General features: G+C 40.6%; 1 protein-coding gene across 1 annotated transcript; it reads right to left on the minus strand.

Moving 5' to 3' along the window:
- Window positions 1-6910: 6910 nt before the first annotated feature.
- On the minus strand, window positions 6911-10635 carry LOC109744066 (small ribosomal subunit protein uS12). The gene is made up of 4 exons (XM_020303165.3): window positions 10475-10635; window positions 7609-7764; window positions 7401-7527; window positions 6911-7302 (listed from the first exon to the last, which is right to left on the minus strand). The coding sequence occupies exons 1-4, from the start codon at window positions 10477-10479 to the stop codon at window positions 7162-7164; spliced, it is 429 nt and encodes a 142-aa protein (XP_020158754.1). The 5' UTR covers window positions 10480-10635; the 3' UTR covers window positions 6911-7161.
- Between the last annotated feature and the right edge of the window lie 934 nt (window positions 10636-11569).

An 11569-nucleotide genomic window follows, 5' to 3' on the forward strand; every position in this document is an offset into this window, starting at 1 on the left:
TGATCATGTTTATTGCAACACGGTTATTCATTTAAGTTAGAGAATAATTGTTGTTCTGTTTACATGAATAAAACCTTCTATGGTCATACACCCAATGAAAATGGTTTGTTGGATCTCGATCGTAGTGATACACATATTCATAATATTGAAGCCAAAAGATGCAAAGTTAATAATGATAGTGCAACTTATTTGTGACACTGCCGTTTAGGTCATATTGGTGTAAAGCACATTAAGAAACTCCATGTTGATGGGCTTTTGGAATCACTTGATTACGAATCACTTGATGCTTGCGAACCATGCCTCTTGGGCAAGATGACTAAACACCGTTCTCCGGAACAATGGAGCGAGCAACAGATTTGTTGGAAATCATACATACTGATGTATGTGGTCCGATGAATATTGAGGCTCGCGGCAGGTATCGTTATTTTCTGACCTTCACAAATGATTTGAGCAGATATGAGTATATCTACTTGATGAAACATAAGTCTGAAACATTTGAAAAGTTCAAAGAATTGTAGAGTGAAGTGGAAAATCATCGTGACAAGAAAATAAAGTTTCTACGATCTGATCGCGGAGACGAATATTTGAGTTACGAGTTTGGCCTTCAATTAAAACAATGTGGAATAGTTTCACAAAATCATGCCACCTGGAACACCACGGCGTAATGGTGTGTCCGAACGTCATAACCGTACTTTATTGGATATAGTGCAATCTATGATGTTTCTTACCGATTTACCACTATAGTTTTAGGGTTATGCATTAGAGACAGCTGCATTCACGTAAAAAGGGCACCATCAAAATTCGTTTGAGACGACACCGTATGAACTGTGGTTTGGCAAGAAACCAAAGTTGTCGTTTCTTAAAGTGTGGGGTTGCGATGCTTATGTGAAAAAGTTTCAGCATGATAAGCTCAAACCCAAATCGGAGAAGTGGATCTTCATAGGATACCCAAAAGAGACTATTGGGTACACCTTCTATCATAGATCCGAAGGCAAGATCTTTGTTGCTTAAAATGGATCCTTTGTAGAGAAGGAGTTTCTCTCGAAAGAAGTGAGTGGGAGGAAAGTAGAACTTGATGAGGTAACTGTACCTGCTCCCTTATTGGAAAGTAGTTCATCACAGAAACCGATTCCTGTGACACCTACACCAATTAGTGAGGAAGCTAATGATGATGATCATGAAACTTCAGATCAAGTTACTACCGAACCTCGTAGGTCAACCAGAGTAAGATCCGCACCAGAGTGGTACGGTAATCTTGTTCTAGAGGTCATGTTACTTGACCATACCGAACCTACAAACTATGAGGAAGCGATAATGAGCCCAGATTCCGCAAAACGGCTTGAGGCCATGAAATCTGAGATGAGATCCATGTATGAGAACAAAGTATGGAGTTTGATTGACTTGCCCAATGATCGGCGAGCCATTGAGATTAAATGGATCTTCAAGAGGAAGACGGACGCTGATAGTAGTGTTACTATCTACAAAGCTAGAATTGTCGCAAAAGGTTTTTCGACAAGTTCAAGGTGTTGACTACGATGAGAGTTTCTAACTCGTATCTATGCTTAAGTCTGTCCGAATCATGTTAGCAATTGCCGCATTTTATGAAATCTGGCAAATGGATAAACAAAACTGCATTCCTTAATGGATTTATTAAAGAAGAGTTGTATATGATGCAACCAAAAGGTTTTGTCAATCCTAAAGGTGCTAACAAAATATGCAAGCTCCAGCGATCCATCTATGGACTGGTGCAAGCATCTCGGAGTTGGAATATACGCTTTGATAAGTTGATCAAAGGATATAGTTTTATACAGACTTGTGGTGAAGCCTGTATTTACAAGAAAGTGAGTGGGAGCACTACAGCATTTCTGATAAGTATATGTGAATGATATATTGTTGATCGGAAATAATGTAGAATTATTCTGGAAAGCATAAAGGAGTATTTGAAAGGAGTTCTTCAAAGAAAGACCTCGATGAAGCTGCTTACATATTGAGCATCAAGATCTATAGAGATAGATCAAAACGCTTGATAAGATTTTCAATGAGTATGTACCTTGACAAGTTTTTGAATTAGTTCAAGATAGACAGTCAAAGAAGGAGTTCTTGCCTGTGTTGCAAAGGTATGAAATTGAGTAAAGACTCAAAACCCGACCACAGCAGAAAATAGAAAGAGAATGAAAAGTCATTCCCTATACCTCAGTCATAGGTTCTATAAAGTATGCTATGTTGTGTACCAGACCTATTGTGTACCTCACCAAGAGTTTGGCAAGAAGGGTACAATTGTGATCTAGGAGTAGATCACTGGACAGCGGTCAAAATTATCCTTAGTGGAATAAGGATATGTTTCTCGATTATGGAGGTGACAAAAGGTTCGTCGTAAAGGGTTACGTCGATGCAAGTTTTGGCACTGATCCGGATGACTCTAAATCTCAATCTGGATACATATTGAAAGTGGGAGCAATTAGCTAGAGTAGCTCCGTGCAGAGCATTGTTGACATAGAAATTTGCAAAATACATACGGATCTGAATGTGGCAGACCCGTTGACTAAACTTCTCTCACAAGCAAAACATGATCACACCTTAGTACTCTTTTGGTGTTAATCACATAGCAATGTGAACTAGATTATTGACTCTAGCAAACCCTTTGGGTGTTGGTCACATGACGATGTGAACTATGGCTGTTAATCACATGGTAATGTGAACTATTGGTGTTAAATCACATGGCGATGTGAACTAGATTATTGACTCTAGTGCAAGTGGGAGACTGAAGGAAATATGCCCTAGAGGCAATAATAAAGTTATTATTTATTTCCTTATTTCATGATAAATGTTTATTATTCATGCTAGAATTGTATTAACCGCAAACTTGATACATGTGTGAATACATAGACAAAAAGAGTGTCACTAGTATGCCTCTACTTGACTAGCTCGTTGAATCAAAGATGGTTATGTTTCCTAGCCATAGACATAATTTGTCATTTGATTAACGGGATCACATCATTAGGAGAATGATGTGATTGACTTGACCCATTCCGTTAGCTTAGCACTCGATCGTTTAGTATGTTGCTATTGCTTTCTTCATGACTTATACATGTTCCTATGACTATGAGATTATGCAACTCCCGTTTACCAGAGGAACACTTTGTGTGCTATCAAACGTCACAACGTAACTGGGTGATTATAAAGGTGTTCTACAGGTGTCTCCAAAGGTACTTGTTGGGTTGGTGTATTTCGAGATTAGGATTTGTCACTCCGATTGTCGGAGAGGTATCTCTGGGCCCACTCGGTAATGCACATCACTATAAGCCTTGCAAGCATTGCAACTAATGAGTTAGTTGCGGGATGATGTATTACGGAACGAGTAAAGAGACTTGCCGGTAACGAGATTGAACTAGGTACTGAGATACCGACGATCGAATCTCGGACAAGTAACATACCGATGACAAAGGGAACAACGTATGTTGTTATGCGGTTTGACCGATAAAGATCTTCGTAGAATATGTGGGAGCCAATATGAGCATCCAGGTTCCGCTATTGGTTATTGACCGGAGACGTATCTCGGTCATGTCTACATTGTTCTCGAACCCGTAGGGTCCGCACGCTTAAAGTTCGATGACGGTTATATTATGAGTTTATGTGTTTTGATGTACCGAAGGTAGTTCGGAGTCCCGGATGAGATCGGGGACATGACGAGGAGTCTCGAAATGGTCGAGACGTAAAGATCGATATATTGGACGACTATATTCGGACATCGGAAAGGTTCCGAATGATTCGGGTATTTTTCGGAGTACCGGAGAGTTACGGGAATTCGCCGGGGAGTATATGGGCCTTATTGGGCTTTAGGGAAAAGAGAGAGGAGAGGCTGTGCATCCCCCAAGGCCTAGTCCGAATTGGACTAGTGGGAGGGGCTGCGCCCCCTCCTTCCTTCTCTTCTCTTTCTCCTTTCCTTGACTCCTATTCCTACTACTTGGAAGGGGGGGATTCTACTCCCGGTGGGAGTAGGACTCCCCCTAGGGCGCGCCATAGAGAGGGCCGGCCCTCCCGCTCCTTCACTCCTTTATATACGGGGAGGGGGGCACCCCTTGGGGACACAACAATTGATCCCTTGGATCTCTTAGCCGTGTGCGGTGCCCCCCTCCGCCATAGTCCACCTCGATAATATCGTAGCGGTGCTTAGGCGAAGCCCTGCGTCGGTAGAACATCATCATCGTCACCACGCCGTCATGCTGACGGAACTCTCCCTCAAAGCTTGGCCGGATCGGAGTTCGAGGGACGTCATCGAGCTGAACGTGTGCTGAACTCGGAGGTGCCGTACGTTCGGTACTTGATCGGTCGAATCGTGAAGACGTACGACTACATCAACCGCGTTGTGCTAACGCTTCCGTTTTCGGTCTACGAGGGTATGTGGACACACTCTCCCCTCTTGTTGCGTTCCCCAATAAGAGTGACCCTGACTAGTCTTTCCCTAATAATAATAAAGGGGCTATTGGTTCTTGCTCCCTAATTTTCGTCCGTACCTGGGGTAGTTTTCGTCCGTCTGTAGAAAGTTTCGTACGTCGTTCAAAGCAGCAAAAACTTCGTCCGGTACTATCCAAACGAAACCTGATACGCTACAACCGCTAGCATGGGCCTCAACCCTCAAACAAACCTGCCTAACGCAGTCCTGATGGGCCGCCTCAGGAGGAAAAAAATATTGGCCTGGTGGGGATCGAACCTATGTATTGTCTGTGCCATAGAAGGGTTTGTGTTATTAATAAAGTAGTCCCACCTCGGTCCTGTACGTTGAACGTCATCTGTTTATATAGGCCACCCACTTGTACCAGAATCAAGCAGCCAGTGAAAAAAAAAGACACCAATAAAAGGACTCGGGGGACATGCACGGCTCTCCCTGCGAGATGATGGCTTTTTTTCTTTTTTTTTTCCTGCGAGATGATGGCTGGAACGTGATTGTGGACATGCATAGCTCTTGGCTCTATATAATTAAGTCGCTTGCTACCCTGACTAGAGCAGGTATAGAAGAGCTAAACAGGATCAGCCACGAGATTTACATATAAAAGAGCAGCCGCATCAACAAGCAAAGAGAGTCAGTATATAAGAAAAAATCCGCTGCACTGGACGGGCCGCTTGCTCAACATTTTTCTTGGTCACTGTCTCCCTCCAATCAGCAAGCAGTACGTGTCCTAAGCTACTACTCCTACTCTATTTTTAATTCCCCCCATTGACAGTGCCCTTAATAAAGCTAAGCATATTCCTGCAAAAAAGTAATAAAGCTAAGCATATTGCCTATTATCACAGTTGTCAAGGAATTTCCTATTACGTGTATGTATGCAGTGTGCTCCCATAAATTGGATCTATTATGCATTTTTTCCTGATTGATCCCACAAAAAAAAGTCCAAAAGTATTGAATTTTTTTTACGCTCGTCCTGCATAAGGAGAGTAGGCGCTGAGTACGCAATATCAAATGGAAGGTATAAAGGAACAAATTAATTTGGTTGAGTTATGAGCTTGATCAAGTGAATTTAAACAAGAGATGCGGATGTAGATTAAGTTTGAACTATATGACATAAGGGTGAGAGCAGACCATGTCTAACTCATGTAAATCGCAGCCAAAATAAGGTTAGTGATAGCCTAGCAAGATTTGCTCGTGTTGAGGGAAGAACCTTGACTTGGCTTGGGTCTGGCCCTCCGGAAGTTTTAGAGCTAGCTGCGATTGATTGTATGAACCTTGGGAACGAGTAATACAATATTTTCACCCGCAAAAAAAAAACTAATATCTAGACTATATAAATGCATCAATCTCCTATTCATGAATCTCATGGTGTGTAGTTGGTTACAACCTTATTCCTCTCCTAAGTAAATGGTGTACGTCTTGCCGTTTTAAAACGGGATTTTACTCTGCTTAACTACATCTTTTCTGTTTACATCGTTATTCCAACCATTTCGAAATGGCGCATCAACAATATAAACTTAATTTTTTTTTGCCGGTAAGTTTCTTTGTTGGCACACACCAAATAACTAAAATTATCGGATACGCAACATTTTTCTTGGCAAGTTGAGTTGGAACGATGAGTACTTAATTTGACAAAAAAAAGACAAGTTAGCCATGAAGATTGAATGTTCACGTCCATCGGCAATATCGTGGAGGTTGTGTCTACACCGGCGGCGACCATGGGTGATAAGGACTTCCACGGCTATGAGATCAATCTATTGGATGATGGAAGACACTATGGTGGATTAGAGCATATGCCATGAAGCACAAGAACAGGACCGCGGGTAATCAACGATTTGCTCTTTTTTTAGAAAACCCTCTAATCTTTTGGTTAATCAACCCGCGGTCCATCCACTATTTTTGGGTAGATTCAAATGATTTTTAAAAATATCCATATGTTTTAAACCTAACTCTAATTTTGACATGTTATATATGAAAATTGATAAAAAAAATATGTAGAATATGAATATGATGTTGTTTTACCTGTTAAACATTTATTTAATGATATTTAGGACGCAAGTTTAATCAATAACGCACGATCCATCTTTCGTTCATACCGGTGTATATCCGGATTGGAAATCAAAACCTCAGCAAAATAAGTTTGGAGAAGAAAGAAATCATCTATTAGCAATTGCATGCATGCCTCGGCAAACCCTCCAGGCAAAAAAAAGGATTGCTCATCTTATGCGGAGAGAGAGACACCCTAGAATTGACACATTCAAACATGTTATGATTGTGTGAGCACTACGGTCGCCGTTGAGAAGGATAGGAAGGAGGATAAGTGGCAACACAGATGAGATGCACGTGGACCTATTGGAGTCTTCAGTCATGGTTATTGTGTTAGGAATGTGTGGTTTTTTTCCTCCCGTTGCAACGCACGGGCTCTTTTGCTAGTGTGTTAAAAAAACAGCAGCAACACAGTAATAAAGGCTAAAAAGGATAACAGGAGCATGACGGTACGTCAAATATCACAGCAGTACGATGCGCATACATGTAAAAAACGGAGGGCGGAGGTTTACTGTAGAAACTGAAACTTGGCAGCTTAGAATTCAGATGTTTCCTCGACAAGAACTAAGATCCACACGCTTAAAAACATTGCGAGTAACCAGCAGGATGCAAGTTTTCATGGCTGCCACCATGATCTTGGAACTTTGGAAGAATGGGGAGGAGCTGTTTTAGGATCTGGGCTTCTCCTTCTTCTCCTTGAAGAGTGCAAGGAGGGACACGCCCGACACCTTCACCACCTTGAACCGGACACCAGGGATGTCTCCCACAGCATGCCCCTTCCGACCGAACCCAGCGATGAGCACCTCGTCCTACACATCCATCACGGACAGTGTTAGCACTTAGCAGAGAGGGGGGTTGACATCATAGTTGACACTGGTGTTCTGGAAGGCAGAAATAGTAGACTAACATTCTCTTCGATGAAGTTCAGGCAACCATCGTTTGGCACAAAGGCGGCAATCTTCTTTCCGTTCTTCACCAGCTGGACACGAGCGCACTTACGGATAGCAGAGTTGGGCTGCTTGGCTTCAATGCCACTATATAAAGTGCAAGCAGTTTCGCGTCAGTTATCAATTATCCCACGGAGGAAACAGGCACAGGTAGTTTATCGAATTTACATCTTTTCAAGGACAATCCCCTTTGCGTGGGATGAACCAGCAAAGGGTTTCTTCCACTCGTTCCCCAGATGGCTCTTCTTGTAGGCTTTGTCAGCCCACCGCTGGTTCCTCCTGTGGGTCTTGAGCTTGCGCCCAGCTCCCATACCACGTGTCTTACTGCATAAGCATCGCAAAACGTTAGCATTCAGGAAACATATGAGAACAAGCTAAAGGTAAAAAAAGCTCCAGCTTGAACATTCCCTATGAAAAGTATCGACTCAAAACTACAAGCACACGACTGCAGTACATGAATGCAGTTACATCCGTATTAAATTGAACTAGTAAAGTAGATGAACGTGAATACATCCATATATTAAACTAAAGAAGTACAGTATTGTTGACATAGTTTTTTCGTTCGTCGTTTCAACTTGCCACAAAAATGAAACAATTTTTCAGAACTTGACAAGCAATTAACGTCAAAATTTACACAAAGATGTACTACCTTTGTTTTTAAATATAAGACATTTTGGCAGTTTAAATTGAACTGCCAAAATATCTTACATTTAGGAACAGAGGGTGTAGTACTGAACAAAAGAGAGGTCTTTCAAGCCCTGAGAACAGGTGCTGATAAAGCAGAACTAGCGAAAGAAATAACACAAATACAGGACATTACTGAGTAATACAGCCCATATATGTTTGCTACAACCTCAGTTTCTTATACATTAGCCAATTTAAAGCACTTCTTGATAGTGAATGCAAATAAATTTTAGCTCACAGATAACTATTCAGCTGCTTATTAAAAATCACACTGACCTTCATAAAATCTGTTAAATTAGTTACATTGGAATAAACTTCTCACTCTGAATGCATATGGCCAAGAAGCTGAAGTATAAGTTGGAAAACAAAGGCTCTAAAACAAAATACCAACAGGGAGAAAACCCGAGCAACCACCGGACAAAATAACGAAGACAAACAAATCTAGATTTGCACAACTATTCAATGAAGTAATCATGTCATGAAATCAAAACATTTCATACAGAAAGTATCGAGGCAAAACTACAAGCAGATCACTACATAAATGAATGCAGTTACATCCATACTAAATTGAATTAGTCCAGTAGATGAATGCAAATACACCCATATTAAACTAAAGAAGTACACCATTGTTGACATATTTTTTCAATTCGCCGGTTCAACTAGTCACAAACATGAAAGAATTTTCAAGACTTGACAACCAATTAACATAAATATTTTTAAAAAGTCCCAGTGAATAAAAGAGAGGTCTGTCAAGCCATGAGCATAGGTGCTGATAAAGCAGAACTAGCAAAAGAAATAACAAAATAAAGGACATTGCTAGGTTCATCCTATCTGTTTGCTACAACCTCGATTTCTTATTTAGTCAATTTAAAGCAGTTCTTGATGGTGCATGCAAATAAATACTCCCCCCGTCCCATAATATATGAACGTTTTTCAAGCTAACATATATATTATGGGACGGAGGGAGTATTTAGCTCGCAGATAATTCTTCAGCACTGTATTTTAAATCACACTGAGCTGTCATTTCTCAAGAAGCTGGATTTATAAGGCCAAGAAGCTTTGGTATAAATTGGAGAACAAAGGCTCAAAAACAAAATTAGCAATATGTGGGAACAAGAAAGCTAATAGCGCAAAAACCTGAACCACAACCTGACCAAATAATGAAGACAAACAGAATCTAGATTTCCAGGACAATTCAATGAAGTAATGATGTCATGAAATAGAAAAAATTTCACAATCCATATGTGACACCACATGTGAATCATAGATCAAGTGTTTGTCACTTCGTCGTATCCCAGTGAGCTAGAGATACACACAGACGCACTACAATAGGATATGTTGAGTCAAAGTGCAGCTGACATATGGGTATAGAAAGGTACACGGTCGAGAAATTGGAACCATGCTCAGGAGAAGGACCATTGGTCGTCACTACTCACTAGGTATCCAAATAATCCAAGAGAATACTACTACCACAGCAATGCTCTATGTTCTGCTATGTTGCTAATCATGTCATGAAAGTAAAACATTTCAAAGTCCATATGTGACACCACATGTGAGTCGCAGATCAAGTGCTTGTCGCATCTTCATATCCCAATGAGCTAGAGATACACAAAACTGCACTAGAACAGAAATTAGGATATGCTGACTCAAAGTACATCGTATACATGGGCATAGAAAGGTACATGGTCCAGAAAATGGAATCATCCTCAGGACAAGGACCTTTGGTTCTCACTGGTTATCTTGATAATCCAAGAGAACACTAGGCTACTGCATAAATGCCCTATATTCTGGCACGTTGCTAATGCATAAGAAAATATATAGAAGTAACTAGAGTCTAGAGCACTGGGCATAAGAAAGGCATTTGCTTCTTCAATCAATAGAGCACGGTGCAGCCAGTAGCATAAGATTTATAGACAACTGACGGCAAAACTGTCAAAAGAAAAGGTACTTAGGATTTAAGGTGGATAATTTGTGCAAAAAAACCAAGGAATGTTTCAGACTACAGTGTTGCCTCGTTTAATTAACTACTGTCAACAACACAAGTAAAACGCAAAGACCATCAAGGGCTTGAATGCTACTAGTGAGGCCAGCCCCCCGTGCTAAGCCAATTCCACCATTTTACAAGCTAAAACTCAAACCACATCGGATTTTGTTGGCCCGGAAGCAATGCAGATCACTACTCATAATAGTCCACTTCAAATTTCATACATGCGTCGGACAAAGGGTCAAGAATCCAGAAGAGCACATCGTAAGATGAAGGTGCTCTCTGGTGGATCTGTTGATACAGCAAAATCGAACGGAGTAGCGCGGGAGTTGTAGGCGAGATGTAGAGTGCAGAAAGTTAAATTACCCCATGTTGGATCGGCGAGGGAGGTCGCGAAGCTCGAAGCGGGGGCTTGGCTGCGACCGACGGCGAGGGCGCTGGAGCTAGGGGCGGCGGCGGCGGCGGAAAAGGTCTCTTGGTTGGAGACTTGGAGGTGGGTAGGTGGGCAGGTGGGCGAAGGGTTTATCGGAGGTAGTTTGGCTCCGGCGACGGGCTCAACAATTCAATGGCATGAGCCTCTATTTGGGCCATATTTCCATTTCCTTTTTGTGATATTGGGCCACATTTTCGTTTCTCTTTTTATATTTTCTGTCTTTTTCCCTCTACAAAATTGTTCGGGATAAAAAAAACAGTTCTGAATTTAAAATAGACATCGTGATTTTAAAAAAAATCAAATTTCAATAACAAGTTCATGAGTTTGAAAATTTGTTCTCGAATGCAAAAAATATTCGTCAGTTCAAAAATGTTCTTGCAACTGAAAACATGTTTGCGAATTCAAAAAATATTTAAAAAAATCGAGTCTTCAAAAAAGTTAATGAATTCAAAAAATGTTTACGATTTGGAACAAATGTTCTTGGATTCAAAAAAATTGCGAATTATAGAAAAAGTTCGTCATTTCAAAAAACTTGTCGATTCAATAAAATTTTGCTGATTCAAGGAAATGTGCAAAATTTCAAAACATATTGTTCGTAATTGTTTTGTAAAATGCTTTCGAATTCACAAAATATTCATAATTTGTAAAAAAATGTTTGTGAATGAAAAATATTCACAACATCGAAAAATATTTCATGATTTCCAAAATTATTTACGTTTGCAAAAACAAATGTTCACAAAACTTATTATAGATGTTCCAAAATAGAAGTAAGAAAATAAAAATAAAATAAAGAGAAAAACAAGAAAAGAACATGAAAAGATAATAAAGAAAGAGGAAACAAAAATGAAAAAGAAAGTAATCAATGAAAATTGAAAACCAAGAAACAAATACCAAAAAGATCGGTCTCAAAAGGTTCTAGAACCAACCTTCCCGAAACCAGGAAAAGGCTAGTTGGACCGGCCCAAAAATGTATGTGCGGGGAACATGGCGTGCGCGGGCCAGCGACCCGTGCGCCGAGTAAATCCCTC

The sequence above is a fragment of the Aegilops tauschii genome, chromosome 5, assembly GCF_002575655.3.
Source record: "Aegilops tauschii subsp. strangulata cultivar AL8/78 chromosome 5, Aet v6.0, whole genome shotgun sequence".
NCBI lineage: Eukaryota > Viridiplantae > Streptophyta > Magnoliopsida > Poales > Poaceae > Aegilops > Aegilops tauschii.